General features: G+C 38.4%; 1 protein-coding gene across 6 annotated transcripts in view; it reads left to right on the top strand.

The window, feature by feature from the left end:
- Positions 1 to 2,070: 2,070 nt before the first annotated feature.
- Positions 2,071 to 18,627, top strand: part of IMPACT (impact RWD domain protein) — a 28,412-nt gene continuing 11,855 nt past the window's right edge. The window contains exons 1-7 of one of the 6 annotated variants that reach the window (XR_004345439.1): positions 2,090 to 2,867; positions 3,948 to 4,076; positions 5,083 to 5,135; positions 6,318 to 6,380; positions 12,076 to 12,173; positions 13,861 to 13,946; positions 17,977 to 18,099. Coding sequence is in view for 2 of the 6 variants with exons in the window: in XM_032603063.1 (XP_032458954.1) it covers positions 2,832 to 2,867; positions 3,948 to 4,076; positions 5,083 to 5,135; positions 6,318 to 6,380; positions 13,861 to 13,946; positions 17,977 to 18,099 (490 nt within the window). In the remaining 4 variants the exon portion in view is untranslated. Of the gene's footprint in view, positions 2,868 to 3,947; positions 4,077 to 5,082; positions 5,136 to 6,317; positions 6,381 to 12,075; positions 13,947 to 17,976; positions 18,100 to 18,627 lie in introns of all 6 variants that reach the window. The other 5 variants (XR_004345438.1, XR_004345437.1, XR_004345436.1 and 2 more) reach the window with 5 other exon arrangements.

Below are 18,627 nucleotides of genomic sequence, written 5' to 3'. Positions count from 1 at the left end.
CTAGACAGAATCAGAAAGACTAGGAAGGAGAATATGAGGAATGTAAAGGATATTAAGGAATCAGAATCAACAGAACTTGCTGTCTGTGTATGAAGGCAGTGAGAGAGAGGCATATAGTATGTCTCCCAGGTTTCAAGATTGGACAATTATTGATGTAGGGTTCAGTGGCTGCCAATTATGGAAATGGGGAAGATAGGAGGAGGAACAGATTTAGGGAAAAAGACATTGAGCTCACTTTTGAACACAACAAGTTTGAGGAAGATACCTAGTAAACCATTTGGGTAAAGGGATGTGGAAATCAGCAGAATCTGTTTAGATACCCCGCTTGTATCCAAGTCTATGTTACTATTTGCATACTATTCTCGGCCTCTACTTAACTGCTCAAAGCTCGTATTAAGTAAAGTCTTTTTCAACTAAATTGTCTATAAAGTCTTGCTTTCTTCCAATATGTTTTGCAAAATGTAGGTTGTCTGCCACACTCGTTACTGCAGTAATTACTTCTCTCCTTCTCTTTCCAAAGTGCTCTTTGCATAATCTGAGTTTTGAGCCTTATTCAGGGTTCTCTGCATTCAGAGAAACAGGGAAGGTTTTGCTTTGTGCACTTTGGCAGAAACAGTAATTTCTGTCTAGAATCTGAGCTCAAAAGAAGATTTAAAGGCTCTAGCGGTGAAGAAACAGGAATTAATAGAAAACCATGGATGTAACCTGCAGAAGGTAAAATAGACTAGGTTGATATATGTGGTAAGAAAAGAGGTGCTATGTATAATAAACTAAATATATTATGCTTTGTTTAGAAGGTTAAATTGTGCTATGCATTGTTTTCTGTTACATTTTAACATGGTAGTTTTCAAATTTGGGTTGAACGTCTTTGAGGGGCCACTGGGAGGGAGGGTTGCTAGGTATTGATAGCTGGGACTTCAGGCCCATCACCACTATTTCAGCCAGAACAACCTAATCTGTTTTACATAGGCTTTCATTGAAGAACGGATTCTATGGCTTTTTTTTTTTTAAGTGTGAAAATCACTGTTTTTTGCAACAGAGGCTGTAAGACATAAGAAGAGGTCAGTAGAGGTCAGTAGATGGACATCTAGGTAGTATTAGGATGATAACTGCAGAAAGTTTCAGGCAACCTGGAGACGCACAGTGACCAAACCTCTCGGCACTTCCAAGCAAATTCCTCACCAAGAAGAGAAATATCGTGATGGACTGGCTGCGCATGGACTTTGGAGCCCTACTTGGTTGGAAAGAAGGGCTTAAAACTGCTTGTATTCAAGATGAAAAATATACTGTCGAAACCAAATAATTGGAACGAGGGGATGTTATTGACATGACAGAGGGCTAAAGTCCTCCAAGTCCTCTCTTGGAACCAAAATGAGTGCATGTGTGCAGATTTATGGAGACAATCATAAAGGGATTATGCAAGCCATGTGACAAGAGGAGGTTGACAGCTGTGATGTCAGAGGCAGTAAAATGCAGGATGTTCCTTAAATGGGCCACAAATTTTCTGCCAATATTTTTTTCTCCATTTGGAACAATTTCCTTCCTTTTTCAATTATCTAACCTCTACCTCTTCTTCAATAACTCGGTTCAAACACTGAAACAAGAAGCCCAATAAAAGTTGAATAGATGGCCTTCTTTGTGATACTAACAGGACATAATTCTAGTCCATTTAAATACTGATTTATTTTTGTTCCCTCACACCTTAGCTTCTTAAAGGCAATGCACGACATATAAACCTGCATTTCCAAAGTTTAGCACAGTAAGAACCTAATGTCTGTTGAATTAATAAATCCACAAGGCTTTTATTAAGATCTCTTCAAAGTAATTCGGGTGGAATTATTTACGGAATTCTGATTCAGGCAAGTGTTTTAAAGGTGAAATAAAACATGCCCATGATTAAGGAAGACGGGAGAAAGGAAAGATGTAGTATTTTGAGTTTGTGTGTGTGTGCTGTGTGAAGAAAGTGAGGCAAGAAGTGATAAAAATGCCTCTTGAATAAGACATTAAGTGACTTGACTAAGGTATCTCAAATAAAGTTACAGATATCAACCAATGTATTGGAATGTACGTGTTGGGGACAGGGGAGAAATGACACAAACTTATTCAAGTTTTTTGGATAGTGAAACAACGACCTTCATGTTGACTGGCAAAACTAGCGTCTTGAACAAAAGATGCTCCCAGACAAAATGTCCAAGGACACCGAAGAAAACTATCGCAACACAACGGCGAGTGAGTTAAGTTTTTCTGCACGCTTTCAAAATTGCCTTCTGCTCTCTCCTGCTCTCCTGCTTTTGGTAAATCAAACCCACCCTTGTTCAAATCAGACAAAATATCTTAAAACACTTAAAACAAAAACACCGTGCCTTGAAATGCAAAGATGCTTCTTGGGCTGTGGACTGCGTTGAGTCCCTTCCTGGGACGCTGCGGTGAAGCTGACTCCCCAATGTCTCCGTGGGATTCCGATGGCACCGACTGCGCTGTGGGCGAGCAGAAACGCCGGCGGGTTTCAGGAGCAGAGCCCAGACACCCTCCTGCCGCCGCTTGGGCGGGACGGCGTCCCCAGGGCCCTGCGGAAGACGAGGGGAAAGGCGGGCGCGAGGCCAGAATGAGAAGCTTTGGCGCCGGTAATCCCGGCGCCGGTAGCCCCCTAGCCCAACCTGGCCCGCAACCCGGAAGCAGATGCGAGCCGCGCTGCGTGGCTGGCTTGCGGTTCCGGGTCGGCCCGCGCTGCGGGCAGCGCTGCTGGCCGCGCTCGGTTCACAGTCGCAGCGGCTCGCCCCCGTTCTCCGGACCTAGGCAGGCGGTGGCCGCTCGGCCGCTCCCGGGGCCACATGGCTGAGGGGGACGCAGGGAGCGACCAGAGGCAGGTGAGGCCCCGGCGGGGAGCCGACCTTTAGGCTCGGCTCGGCCTCGCCTCACCGTTCCGGGCCTTCTTGGCCGAGGGGCCTCTGTCCGGGGCCGCCCCCGGTCTCGCCCGCACCGCCCGCGCCGGAGGCCGCGCCGTTCGCTCCGCCGCGTCCCATTGCCCCGGCGCTTGATCTCAGCCGATCGCTCTCGGGCCGGCCGCTTACGCTCGTCGGGGCCCTGGGCCTGCCTTGGGCGCTGTCATCGTCAACCATCAGCACGCGATTGAGCAGCTCCCGGCCGGAGGCAGAAACCCGGGTTCTGCTCCCCGCCCTGTCCCCGCCGGGTCACCTTGGACAGGTCACTTAAGATCCGTTTCTGCTTTCGCAAAACGGGCAATAATAATACAGACCCTGGAGTCACTGAACCTTCCTCCTCTTGGCGTTGAGCTTTCCCCGGCGCGTGGCTCACGTGGGCGCTCTTAAAGCTTTTCCGAATGCGCTATTAGGACAAAATGAGACGATACAAAGTTGAATGTATACTTTGCTTCCCATTTTTACCTTTAGGTCCGGTTTTACTCTTCTTTAAGCCGAAACCAAAAGAGTAATTTCTGAAATGTTTCGAGGGTTTGATGACCAAAAACCCCAACAACCGCCCAGCCTCATGCCCAAATTCAAAACAAAAACAACGAAGGAGATAGCCAGTAGTAATATAGGGCGAATATAATAAGTAACAGTGCCACCAGGGAGTGGGGGCGTGGGGTTACCTGTTAAAAAGAGAAGGTGGAGTAGAGGAGTTATGTTTATCCTTTCACTTGTAAATCTCTGCAGGATATGGGAGTGCATGTATATTTTGGCTCAGTAGTGGTCAAAAGCACAGTGATGTAGTAGCAAGGCTGGTGCCAGTCATTGCAATCGTGTCTGGTACCCAGAGAGTAGAACATGGTGACCGGCTGCTGAGAACGTTTGGTATCGTTCATTCAGGGATCCTTCATCCAAGCTGGTGATGTTAAATACAAATACCTTATAAAGCAATAAGGAAAACTCAGGTTTTTAGGGTCGGTGCATTCTTTGACTTTTTTTCCCCCCATCAACCTCTTCCAGAATGAGGAAATTGAAGCAATGGCAGCTATATATGGCGAGGAATGGTGTGTCATTGATGACTGTGCCAAAATATTTTGTATTAGAATTAGCGACGATATAGATGACCCCAAATGGACCCTTTGCTTGCAGGTATTTTTGCCCTTCTCTACAGCCATTTTCCAGTTACAGTGTTGACTCTTGTATGATTGACTACTATTGTATTCCTCTAATGATTATTCTTGTGTGACTTGTTCTGAATTGTCTTTTTGTTGTTGGCTTTTGTTAACGATTGATGATCTAAACATATGGGTAATTAAATCTCAGATCACTCTCAAGTAATGCTTTCATAGATGGTCTCAATCTTTTCTCTCCCAATTATTTTATTTATTTAAGTGTTCTTAATGTACCATTGGCAGACTTGAGTTTCACTTCCTTTCACTATCCTGTACGTTTAATAGAAGAGAGTCTAAACCTCGGAAGATGACTAACATTTAAGGGGAAGAATAGGTTAGTTATTTAGATGGTTCATAGAGTAGATACTCATTTCTTTGTTAGTTGGGAGTCAGTTGTGGTTAGGCTAAATGAAAACATCAGCTATGGCTTTCTATTTTAATGCTTATTCTTTGATGACTGCCTATACTTCCAACATAAAAGATGCCAAATTGAGTTTTTGTCAGTGTTTGTTTTTATAGTAATACTGATTTGAAAAGAAACGTGCATGGTTCTCTATTAAGTGTTTGCTATTTAATGTATTTAATAGTGTCTGGTAGGATTTTTTTTTTAAATTTCTTCAGAAAAATATCTGGAATATGTTATAATGCCGCTCTTTCATTTGGGGTTGGGGTATAATGCCCCTATTTCAGTTTTTCTTTTCCTTTTGTCTTTGTCCTCCCCACTTATTTTCTAATTTTCATTGCTTTTATACTTTCTCTGCAAATAATGATCTCCTTCTTAAAAGATTGGCATCATCTTAACAACATATTTAAGGCAGAAGCATAAATATGAGGTGGGAATTCTCTCCTGAAATTTAACAAAACAATGGTTTTGTTTCTTAGTTTGGCAAGTTAGAAATCTGTCCAATGACTGGCTTTATGAATGTTGTTATTTTTGAGCCATGATGAAGTATAAGCAGATTTGTTTTTAAACTGCTTTGTAGGTGATGCTACCGAATGAATACCCAGGTACAGCGCCACCTATTTATCAACTGAAGTAAGCTATATTTCTACATTTATATTTTTTTATAAAAAGATTATACTTTTCAAAGATTGTTTCTCTGTACTGTACATTGTGTTTATATAGACTACCTTATCAAAATGTATATAGAAATTAAAAACACCTTTTGGACTTGATGTAGAGCATTTAAACTTAAAAATTAAATTATGTAAAAACACTTTGAAGTTTGCCACTTAGTATAAAAGAGAATCAGAGGATCCATAGTGGGTAAAATAGCTACAGAATTGTCTTTAGAGACGGGGGGAAATCTTCCTCTTTAGACAACCTAGCAATCTAGAAACCTTGGCCTATAGAGTTGCTCCTAACCTGGTTCTGCTGACCTCGCCAGTTCCTGGACATGCCTCTGTGTAAGACGGCCTGCCTTCCAGGAATCACCCATGGTGCTTGTGGTGCTTGTCCTGCCCTTGTTGTGGAGGAGCCATCTCAGCAGCCCAAGCACAGTCTTAATGAGTCATGACGTGTTGATTGCAAGTAACCTTTGATCCAGCTTGCCCACTTGACCTACTAAGCTGTGTAAACCTGTGCAGACAGAATTGCATGAAATCTCAATTACTCAAATTTTTACCTTCCAGTCGGATTGTCTTTTGTATGAGTGTTTTAAAACCATAGCGGTAAAATTTGCTATTACTCATGGTTCTGTAATTTTTCATTTTTATTGACAATGAAAGATATTATAGAATGCTTGTAAACATCTGTGCCCTTTTCAGAAAAAGTTGATTATTTCTTTTACAGTCATGTGGCAACTGACTTATTTGTTAGAGTTGTTTTTAGACACCAGTTAGAAAAAATTGGGAAGTCCTGATAGTGTGGCAAATACTGTGAATCTGGAAATTTAGATTCTGGAACCTCTTCTGCCACTTAGGTAAACTAGGGCAGATTTATGATATCCTATGAACTCCCCTGTTTTTTAAGCCATATTTTAATTGCATAATAATGGTGTTGGCTTCATCATGGTTTTGGGGGAGGAATAAATGAATTAATGCCAATGAAAGCATTTTGGAACTGTATCGATTTATACAACATAACATAACATTTTGATGAAAATAGAAAAAATTTTAAAGTTAAATAAAATCAGTTTATGATTAATCAGTATTTTTTCTTTGAGATATAAACACAATCTTTGAATAATCTTCTTTATTTTGTTGTATTTAATCTTAGTGCTCCTTGGCTTCAAGGGCAAGAACGTGCAGATTTATCGAATAGCCTTGAGGAAATATATATGTAAGTGATGGATGATTAAAAAAAATTCTATGAGTGACTCTATTGTGGGCCTTTGTTGGAATCATGATATGTTAGGGCCTTTTCTAAACTTTTTGTTAAGCTGCTTTTCCATTAACAAAAAGAATATACTTGAAAAATCCTTGAAAGATTGGTTGTATAATGTAATTTTATATATACATTTGATACGAATTCTGCTTAGAAACAAAAATACACTATTATTTAGAACTAATAGCTATAAAGACACTTAGCCAGCTTGTGAAAGTAAATTCAGAGATACTGCTCTTATTTTGCTATTTTCATAGGCTATGTTGAATGAAACTGGTAACAGCAGAATCCTAAGCATAATTATTCATTAAACTACTATGTATTTTTAATGGTAATGTTCTTGTATTAGGCCATAAGACAGAGAGTCTATTGATATACTGTACTTTTCACTCTTTCATTCATTCAACAAATGCTATATGGCAGGCATTGTACTAGATCCTGGATACGCATAATTGGCAAAAACAGAAATGGTCCCTGTTTTCATTTAGAATTTGCAGGTAGGGGAGATATTACTCATAACATTGTAAAAATGAATGTCACACTGCAGCTGTGATAAGTTCTGTAAAAGAAAGATATTAATATACAGTACTAATTGAGTTTGAAAGAAGTCCTGACCTCGTCTAGGAGGTCAGGGATGGCTTGTTTGACTTAAGAGCTGAGTTACATAAGTGAAGATAACTCCAGTGAAGGGCCACAGCATGTGCAAAGGCTCTCTGTCAATGAGTTTGGCACATGTCAAGATACAACGTAATGGTGGTATTAAGTGGGAAAAGAGAGGGGAGGAGAGAAGGGAACATGGTGGGAAAATGACCTAGTAATAAGGTAGGCAGGGGAAATTATGGAGAGTCCTGTAGGCCATGTTGAGGATTTTTGTCTTTATCCTAAGGCCTTTGGGAAGCAGAGAAGAGTTTTAAGTGGTGTGATGCCGTGATAAGATTTTCATTTTGAAAACACCATTCTGTTTCTGGGTGAGAACTGATTGGAAGGGAGCAAGAATAGATGTGGGATATCAGGAGGCTAGTGAAGTAGTCCAGAGAAGATATTTCTGTGATTTGGGTTAATTTTAATGAGATACATTAATTTAGTACAACAAATAATGTTCTGGAACATCAGTTTTACTGTAATCCAGGAACTGGTAAGGATCGTCTTACATGTTGTAGGTGGCTACCCCATTTGGCACAGTGAGAGAACCCCCTTTGTATCTGTGGGATCTAGACCAGGTTTCTTTTCCTCACAGAATATTTAATTTAAAAATGCTAAGTCTTCATGGAATTGATTCTATTTATTCCTTCCTAGAGGAAGTGTGGTCTTCCTTGAGTTCCTAGGTTTATACTTGACTCTGGAAGTAACCAAGAACTGGACATATCAATGGGAGAGGCCCCCATTTAGTGATTCCATCATCCTCAGCATATAAATATTACATGTTTTCTCAATGAAATATTTTCTGATACCTGTCCCTGACCTTACTGGCCACTCCAACTTTTGTGCCCCCAACAAACTTCTTTCTGTAATCTTTTATTTATGCCTATTTACCAATTTATCTCCCCCCTAAAGTAGAATAAGATAAATATACTGCAAATTTGCTCACCAGTGATGTCGTAATTATACATCTTACAGTCATTTTTCAGTTCTTTTTTTTTTTTTTTTTTTTTTTTTTTTTAGTTCTTATCTTACTTGACATCTGTAACTTTTGGTGGTGTTGAACACTTTCTCTTCTTGAAAAATCTTCCAACACTTGGCTTCCATCCTGTTAATCATATTCATCAATTAGATTTTTCTCCTATCTATGCACAATGTCATGCAGTCTGAAATGGCTTCCCATCTGCCTTTTTTCTGCCCCAAAAGTGCCCCCTTTATTAAGAGATACCCTCCTATAAGGACACAACTTGCTGTTCTCCCTAAGTAGTTCACTTGAGCTACTAGAGAATTAGGAAGGATCAGAAATAACAAAGGAGTTTGTTCTAAAGATAGGATATGGTTCATACTGTCTTGTTTATTAAAAACACTTGAAAATAACCCCAGTCCAACAGTAGTATTTTCACACATGTGGTCTAAATAGAAATATACATTCTGTTTTTAAAAGTTTTGTGTGACAACTTTTAATCATATTTTCCCATAAAATCCCAGCAGGGGGCAACAAGTGAAAAACACTATTAGTCATTGAAAATTAAACATTTTAAATGTATGGATATAGTTCTTAATGTTTATAGTTTCATTATGTTCTAAATATTGTAACATTATCAAGATTTTCATATTTATTTGGCATCATTTTTTTTTTTTTTTTTTTTTTTTTTTTTTTTTTTTTTTTTTTTTTTATGCGTTACGCGGGCCTCTCACTGCTGTGGCCTCTCCCGTTGCGGAGCACAGGCTCCGGACGCGCAGGCTCAGCGGCCATGGCTCACGGGCCCAGCCGCTCCGCGGCATGTGGGATCTTCCCAGACCGGGGCACGAACCCGTGTCCCCTGCATCGGCAGGCGGACTCTCAACCACTGCGCCACCAGGGAAGCCCCTATTTGGCATCATTTTGAATGCTAAATTTTATTTTTGCCTAGATAAGAAGATGAACTATGTGTTTTCTTATGTAAGGAGGGACAAAGTCTGAAAACTAAGTCTTTCCAGTAAATATTTTATGAGTATCTCCTATATGCTCGCACTCTGTTAGGAGTTTGGAATTTAAAAATTAATATAGATTAATTGTGTACCAACACAATATAGTGACAGTTACTGAGAGGTTTGGACCAAGTGCTATTGTTTTTAGAGGTCTCTGGGCATGTGGTGAGGTTGTAAAGGAGGGTTCCATTTTGAAGGTGACCTTTGGGTGTGGTGTTTGGCAGGTGATCAGAGGGGGAGAGATTTTCTGATAGAAGGAACTGCATGAGCAAAATCATGTAGGTGCGAAGCAACCTGGCATCTTCAGACTTCAGCAGATAGTTCAACATGCCGGGGATAGAAATTGAGGTAGGTGTAAGAAAAAAGAACCTGTAAGCTGGTAAGGAGTTTGGGCATTATCTTATAGGCTGTAGGCATTTTAGGCAGGGGAGTGATGTAATGAGATTTGTGTGGCAGTGTGGAGGGTGGGCTGTGAAGAGTTTGAAGTGAGGGACACCATAGGAAAAGCAGTCAGTAACTAGGAGGGAGATAGTGGAAACCTTTATGAAGGCAACAGGAATGCAAGGGAGAACGGTCAGTTAAAGAAGTACTTAGGAACATAAACTAGGATTTGGTGATTGTGTAGATGTAGACTCATTTGCTTATCATACCTTATTTTTGTTTAAACATTTTACATATGGATATTTTGAATATATGAAAATAGTTTAATAAAACAAAAGGTAAATAACAGATTTAAAAATACTTTGAACATTATACTAATTGGTGTTAAGAGAAAATGAAAAGGATTAAAATTTTTTTAAATTTGAATTTATGATAGTCCATTTCAGTACTATTTAATTTAAATCCAAGGAAATGATTAATTTCCCACAGCTCTTCACATTCTGATATATCATGAAGTCTTAGGTTTGGAACTTGGAGAGTGAGGCTTGTCAAAGCAGAAAGTGCACCGGACCAAATTAAACAGGCAAGGAAAACTTTCTTCAAGACTATTGCAACAGGGGAGAGAGGCAGAACTCAGTCTGAACTCAACTTCCTGAAACAAAAGGCAGTATGGTTTTTAAGGGCTGGGATGAGCTGTAGAAAAGTACTGGGGGATGCTGGGGGGAGGTTGATCAGTGAGAGTGTCCAGCACATTAAGTTTCTTCCTGAGTTTGCAAGTGTGTTTCTCTGTGATTAGGCTATCTGTGTTTGCAAATTGTGGCTCATCAGGAGTTAGGCCCCTACCAGCCAACAGAGACTGGGAGATAGGGCACTGTCTTTCTTGATGACTACATTTCAAAAGAATGGCTCCCAGGTCCTTGAGAAAGACACTCCTAGGTTCTAACACTGACAGAACTTCTAAAAAGATGTCCATAATTCCAAAGGAGCAAAGGAAGAGAGGTCAGGACCTAGAGTCAGGAAGCTCAGCCTGTCTGAAGTTTAGTCAAGCTGATGTTAAGGCTGTCTTTGTCAGGCTTCTGGAGTCAGTTTTTGAAATAGTGTGACCTCTTTCTCGTCTGTAAAATGAGGATAAAAGAATAATATCATTGTAAGGATTAAGTGACATAATCCATGTAATGTATTTTAGCACTATATAATAGCAGCTTTCAATTTTGTTGTTCTTGTTAGAAGAATCATCTCATCCAGTTTTGTCATTTTGAAAATGAGATGATGGAAACTCAGATCAAGTGATTTGTCTAAGGTCACACAACTTAGTAGTACATTGTGGTGAATAGCTTTACCCTTAAGTCAACAAATATAAATATTGGAAAATTAAAGATATAAAAGTTAGAGCCACAAGTAAAACAAGAGTCACAAGTAACTTGCCTTCTGTTTGGATCATTCTGAATTGGATAATAATTATTTAGGTGTATTTAATCACAGCATATCTCAACTAAACTATCAGTTTTTAATCCAAGTTGATCTTTTATTCAGTTTGAAACAAATTTTGTTCTAGACTTTTTATATTCAGCTACTTTAGCATAACTTAATTTCATAAATAAAAGCTTAGCATCTCACCCTATAATGAGTAGTTCTCAGATTTTGTACCCGTTTTTAGGATTCAGCTGACTTCCTCAAGGACCATTGGGTGAGGGGAAGAAGGGCATAGGAGGGAAGACTACAGCTTCTGTCTGTTTCTGTGAGAGATTTCATTACAGCGAAGGCAAAAGTTTGAAAACCACCAAATCCTAGTCTGTAGTTAAAAGATATGAACAATCAACTACACTTGAATCAAAAAGGTATGAACAAACTATTGTCATGAGAGAAAACACAAATACAGCAGTAATAACAACAATAAAAACACCCAAACCACCATCAGTGATAAATTTGGGGGTCCAAGGGAACAAATAATTTAATTTTCATTTTCTTTAGGAAATGTTTTACATCCACTAGAAGTTCCTTAAAATGGATTTCAGGAAGTCTGGTTAAATACTAGGGAAGAAGGAAGCATTTAATAATTGATTATGGGCAGAGTGCTGTTGTATATTGTTCTGCAGGAAGCCATGGGCCAGAGGAGAGGAAATTTGGAGTTAAGGTTTAATTTCTTTATTATTAGGAAAAATTACCTGTTAATTGTGAAAATTCTTCCAAGGTATTTTCCATCGTCCCCTGCCCCCAAGAGTCCCCTAACAACAATAACAACAAATCTGAATGTGAATATATATTCACAGAGGGATGATTTTCCTGTCTCAAAGGGTGGTTATGAATGAGGATTAAGTGAAGTAACAAAGCATTTTCTACATCTTATATAGTAGGTGTTCAATATACACTGGATATTAGTGCTACTACTTTTGGTGATGATGATGTGATGAATTAAATAGAATGAGATTAGGGGATGGAGAGAATTACATATAAAACCATACATTTGTAAGGATAATAACTGTAAACACTGAGACAGGGGACCCCATTTTCTCATTCACTTCCATACCCCCAGGGCTGCACGTAGTACTTGGTGTATAGGCAAGGCCCTTAAAGATCTGTTGAGTGAATTAAGATAGGTCCACTTGAAAAGAGAATACTTTTGTAAAGTAAGGCAAGATGCTGTAAATCTGTTTTATAGGTGAGGAAACTGAGACTCAGAGTTCAAGTGTCTTACTTGCCTAAGGACACAGCTGCTTGATAGGAGAGCAAAACGCAGTGGGCGACCTGAGCTTTGGAGTAAGTCTACATTCACTTTCTGGCTCTGGACTTCTTACTGCTTATTGTCTTAGACAAGTTAATTGATCTTTCTAGGTCTGCTTTCTCATCTGTACAATGGGGAAATAAAACCTACTCTATTAGACAATTATGAGCATTAAATGTGTTGATACATATAATGTACTCTGGGCTTAGTATATACTCAGTACATTTTACCTTTCTCTGTATACCTCTCAATCTTTTATTGAGAAGAGAGGATGGGGGTAGGAATTGTTTAAAAGAAACTCAACCAACATTCTCAGTTTTTTAAAACCTTTCCAACTGACTTTTGCTCTCTCTAAATAAGACAGGTTGCCAAAGTACACGGAGGATTGTTTTAGTACGCAGGAGTTACGGGTGAGATGGAGGGTTTGAGGATACAGAATTATTTGAAAAGTGTTGTTTTCTTCTGTATGCTTGCTTTGAAATTTTCCTTTGGGTGCTGATGAGTGATGATAAAAAGATGATGGTTTCAAGAGCAACTGTTAGAGGAAGGAGGTAAGGCGTTATGAAGTAGTATGATGATTTCTTTAAACACACTTATTAAAACTTATCTAAAATTAGTGTCATCTCCTAAGAGTAGACACTTGGGCCTTTATTTTATTGCTGTTGCCATCATTTAACATAATGCTATGGACATGAACTATGACATGTTCTTTTTCTCAGTGAGCCTTTGAGATGGATTTAATTATCTGAGGCAGCCAGACAGCTATTTGGAACCAAAATGAATCAATTTGGGCAATAGAATATTTTGTCCAAAACAAAATAAAAATATAAAGTTTTCCATTGATTGTCTTTTAAGTCTTGTAAATTGCCTTTCTGAGGGAGTTTCTCAAATGCTTTGTATTCTTATTTGTTGAAATAAGTACATAAAAAAAGTGGTTTGAAATTGTTCAAAAAGTTTAGAAAAGCAAGCAATGACTGGGCATCAATACTACAATTATATTCGCTGACAGAAACTAAGTCATATTTATATCTATCTTAATTCATCCAGTTCAAGTTCAGAAATTTTCTTTCCCCTCTTTGGCTGCAACTCTTCTACTTATTTTAAGTGAGCAATGTTAATTTTAATTTGGGAGCCAGTTGGAATTTTTAATGTTGATGTATTAAATACTCATCCACAAATGTTAGTAAATTGCATGTTTTTATAAATTCCTCTTTAAAAGGCATGGCTAGCGAATTCCCTGGTGGTCCAGTGGTTAAGACTCAGCTCTTTCACTGCAAGGGCCTGGGTTCAGTCCCTGGTCGGGGAACTAAGATCCCACAAGCTGCACGGCACGGCAACCCTGCTCCAAAAAAAGGCACAGCTAGATTGCATATAATTTCTTAGATTGTAAATATGTCTTTATTTTCTTGAATTTGAGAAGGAAATTTTTTTAACATCTTTATTGGAGTATAATTGCTTTACAATGGTGTGTTAGTTTCTGCTTTATAACAAAGTGAATCAGCTATACATATACATATGTCCCCATATCCCCTCCCTCTTGAGTCTCCCTCCCACGCTCCCTATCCCACCCCTCTAGGTGGTCACAAAGCACCGAGCTGATCTCCCTGTGCTATGCGGCTGGCTTCCCACTAGCTATCTGTTTTACATTTGGTAGTGTATATATGTCCATGCCACTGAGAAGGAAATTTTTAATAACACCTTTTTCCCCTGAATTTTGTTTAGACAGAATATTGGTGAAAGTATTCTTTACCTGTGGGTGGAGAAAATAAGAGATGTCTTAATACAAAAATCTCAGATGACAGAACCAGGTAGGTTTGCTCTTTTAATTTACAGTCATTAAATTTTCATCTAGATATTTTCATTGAAACTTTTAATGAAGATCTGTATGCTGTTTTATGTTTTTATATGATAAAATATGTTTCTCTGGAAAGTTCTTTACTCATGTAAATATGGTTATTTCTTTCTATAAGCTTTAGCCTGCTTGGTTTCATATTACTATAAACTCTTATAGAATTTTATGGTTAAAGAACTTGGGTCAAAAATCTTTGCTTTCTTGGGGCTTCCCTGGTGGCGCCGTGGTTGAGAGTCCACCTGCTGATGCAGGGGTCACGGGTTCGTGCCCCGGTCCGGGAAGATCCCGCATGCCGCGGAGCAGCTGGGCCCGTGAGCCATGGCTGCTGAGCCTGCGCGTCCAGAGCCTGTGCTCTGCAACAGGAGAGGCCACAACAGTGAGAGGCCCGCGTACCGCCAAAAAAAAAACAAACTTTGCTTTCTTTGACTATTGTTATGGTAATATGAACCATGTAACATTCTTCATGAATTACTGGACTATGTAAGTTAGACGTTAGCTTCACATGAGTATAGTGTTTATACAAAAAGAACTTTGGGAAACACACTGACCAGTATTTAAGATATAAAAATTGACTTTGAAAGTTGATTCTTTAATTGAGATAGAATTCACATACCATGATTATTCACTCTTTAAAATGTATAATTCAGTGGTTTTTAGTTTATTCCAAAGTTATGTAACCATCACCACTATATAATTTCAGGACATTTGAAAATTGATATTTTGCTCTATTATTATAGTTTTATTGAATCATAATATACAACAACATAGAAATTTCTTATGTTTTCTATTTACTTTTCTAGTCTTTGTTCCAGTTACTACAAAAGCCCTTTAGAGAGGAAAATTACTAAGCCTCATTTTATTTCCAAATAGAGTTTTATTATTATCACTGGTAGAATTATTTTCAATTTGGGGAGAAGAGGGATTAAAAAACAAAACAAAACCCAATAGTCTATTTACTAATTTTTAGAAGGTTATTTACATGGAACCAATTATTAAGGATTCCCTTACCAAAATCAGTATAGATTTAAAGTTGATAGAAATATATATTTTTTCAGAGCATTTTACTGTTTCTGTATAGAAGCAAATGTTTTTACTGTTTCCATTAAAATCAAAGAGATAAATGGTCTGAAGATATTCTGATCATGGGACAATATTTTTTTGAAGTATTTTCCTTGACTTTTTATGATTCATGTTCTGATTTTGCAGCATTTCAGGGCATCTGAGAAGGGTTTTGAAACCTCAAAACAAAAATTGAGTTTTGCCAATCCACCATTCTAGAGTGTGGGATAATTGCAAAAATGTGGGATAATAAGCAAAAATTTAGGACTCCAAAAAGCTTGGAATCACTGAACTATTAGGAAATTTTTTAAATTATTGATCTTAAAATGGTATTTTCCCTTTCCCACCTATACCTATAATTTGGTTTAGCCACACTAAACATTTTCGAGTTATTGATTTAGGTTGTATAATTTATAATTTGAAAAAAATTTGTTTAGAATTTTTTAATTAGAAATTTTCTAGACTTCATATTAAAATGGAAGGTTTAATAATTCTGAAAAATGAATAAGGGTATAAGCTAGTGATCAGGATATCTCATGAGAATTTTCTTCTCCAGGGTACCCACTTGACAAGTAATTTATTTTTATTTTACTATTAATCTTCAGTACATATTTATTCTTTACTATTTCATTTTCTCTACTATAGAAATGTGAAATTTTAAAGAAATTTATTTATTTTATTTATTTATTTTTGGCCGCATTGGGTCTTCGTTGCCGTGCATGGGCTTTCTCTAATTGCGGCGAGTGGGGGCTACTCTTTGTTGTGGTGCACAGGCTTCTCGTTGTGGTGGCTTCTCTTGTTGCGGAGCATGGAATCTAGGCATGAGGGCTCAGTAGTTGTGGCTTGCGGGCTCTAGAGCGCAGGCTCAGTAGTTGTGGCGTATAGGCTTAGTTGCTCCACAGCATGTGGGATCATCCCGGACCAGGGCTCTAACCTGTGTCCCCTGCATTGGCAGGTGGATTTTTTTTTTTTTTTTTTTTTTTTTTTGCGGTACACAGGCCTCTCACTGTTGCAGCCTCTCCTGTTGCGGAGCACAGGCCCCGGACGCGCAGGCCCAGTGGCCATGGCTCACGGGCCCAGCCTCTCCACGGCATGTGGGATCTTCCCGGACCAGGGCACGAACCCGTGTTCCCTGCATCGGCAGGCGGTCTCTCAACACTGAGCCACCAGGGAAGCCCTGGCAGGTGGATTTTTAACCACTGCGCCAGCAAGAAAACCCCAGAAATGTTAAATCTTGAAGTAATTGTATACTATTTATACTTTTAAAAAATTCTGAACTAATTTTAGACTTACAGAAAAGTTGCAAAAATAGTAGAAATAGCTCTGTTATATCCCTCACCCTGCTTTCCCTAGTAACATCTTACATAAGCATATTATAATTATAAAGAACAGAAAGCAAACATTGGTATAGTATTAACTAAACTAAAGAGCTTATTCAGATTTCACTAAGTTTTCCACTAATGTTCTTTCTGCTGTTCTAGAATTCTGTCTAGGATTCTTGGTTGTATTTAGTTGTTATTTCTCCTTACTCCCTTTTAGTCTATAAATAGTTCCCCAGTCTTTCCTTCACTTTTTTGACCTTTCATGACCTGACACTATTTTGTGGAATGTCCCTCAATTTGAATTTGTCCATTGTTTTCTCATGATTGGAGTAAGATTAGGCATTTTGGCAAGAATATCACAGAAATGATATTGTATCCTTCACAGTGTATTATATCAAGGAGCTAATGATATCAATATGCTTTATTAATGGTGATATTTACCTTGATCCTTGGTTAAGGTGGTATCTGCCAAATGTTTCCACTGTAAAGTTACAGTACTAATCAAGCATTCTCCAGAGAAACAGACCAATAAGATGTGTGTGTGTGTGTGTGTGTGTGTGTGTGTGTGTGTGTGTGTGTTTGTGTATTATAAAGAGAGAGAAGGAGGGAAGGAATGGTTGGGTGGGGGGAGAAGGAGGGAGGGAGGGGGGAAAGAGAGAGATTGATTGATTTTAAGGAATTGGCTCATGAGATTATGGACGCTAGCAAGTCCAAACTCTGCAAGGTAGGCTGACAGTCTGGAGACCTAGGGAAGGAATGATACTGCAACTCAAGTCTGAAGGCTGTATGTTGGCAGAATTCCCTCCTCCTCTGGGGAGGTCAGTCCTTTTTCTTTTAAGATCTTAACTAGAGTCTCACTTGCATTATGGAGGGCAATCTGCTTTACCCAAAGTCAACTGATTTGAATGTGAATTCCATCCAAGAAATACCTTTACAGAAACATCTAGAATAGTGTTTGACCAAATATCTGTGTACCATGGCCCAGCCAGGTTGACATATAAAATGATCAGTTACTGTTTTTCCCTTTGTAGTTGATAAGTATCTTGGGGGAGATACTTTGAGGCTATGCTAATACCCTGTTCCTCCTTAAACTTTAACCTACTGATTTTAGTATCCATTAGTGTATCTTATCAACAGTATTTGTAAACAATATGGTGTTGTAACAATATGGTGACTTTCATTTCCTTCTTGCTATGATTATTTGGAATTCTGAGAACAAGATGTCTCTTTTCCACATTTATTTATTTGATTACTTATATTAGTATGAACTCATATTATTTTATTTTGTGAGTTAAAATTCCATACTGTCATTATTTTGTTGCTCAAATTGTTCCAGGTTTGGCCTTTAGGAGAGCTCTCAGGTAGGCTCCTGTGTTCTTTTTATAAGCTTCCATTGTTTTTTGAACATTTCTTTACTCTCTGGAATCACAAGATATTCCAGGATCATCTTGTATTTTCCTTGTCCCAACCCTGGAGTCAACCACTTCTTGTAGGAGCCCTGGTTCCTTCTGTTGAAGACTGGTGTCTAGAGACCAAGACTAATGGTTTTTTAAGTGTAATTTCTTACTGTCTTATGATCACTCATCATGTCTCGTATCCACATAGGCCCAGACGTAAAGAAGAAAACTGAAGAGGAAGATATTGAATGTGAAGATGATCTCATTTTAGCATGTCAACCAGAAAATCCAGTTAAAGCATTGGATTTTGATGTCAGTGAAAACCGAACAGGTATAATGTTATTAGTTTATTTTGAGGAAAGCGGGATGGTAGCATTATGAATGGAATTTCTATACCATTTGGAATGGTATAGAAATTTAGTAAACTCACATTTTAGGAAATTCTTATTAATTTGTAGAGAATTGGGTTATTTTTTTTCTGTCTCCTGGCCATTTTGGTGTTTGCTAGGTCTATCAGAATGGTGAGGAAAAAAATAGAAATTTACTTTTTCTTTTTTTTTGCTATTTATCTGGAGTTTTGAATTAGTGGTGAGAGAAATTGAAACTAAGAAAAGCTGTGTTAATATTTTCAGTTCACATCCTGCTTTTATATTTTTACTTTGAAATCCTTAGCGGTCTACTGATAGCTCAGAGTTAAATTTTAGGCTTTGCTCACAAATATAAATACAATAATTGAAGGTACAACCACTGAATTAAAGCTAGTGAAATGCCTTTAGGATTTTAGTTTTTGCTTAAGCAAATTTGTTCCATGATAAAGTAGTATTCAGCTTATGGATAGGTTGATGTGATAAATCAGCTC

Source organism: Phocoena sinus, chromosome 14 (genome assembly GCF_008692025.1).
Source record: "Phocoena sinus isolate mPhoSin1 chromosome 14, mPhoSin1.pri, whole genome shotgun sequence".
Classification (NCBI taxonomy): Eukaryota; Metazoa; Chordata; class Mammalia; order Artiodactyla; family Phocoenidae; genus Phocoena; species Phocoena sinus.
The sequence above is the reverse complement of the archived record's forward strand: the minus strand, read 5'-3'. Positions and strand labels throughout refer to the sequence as shown.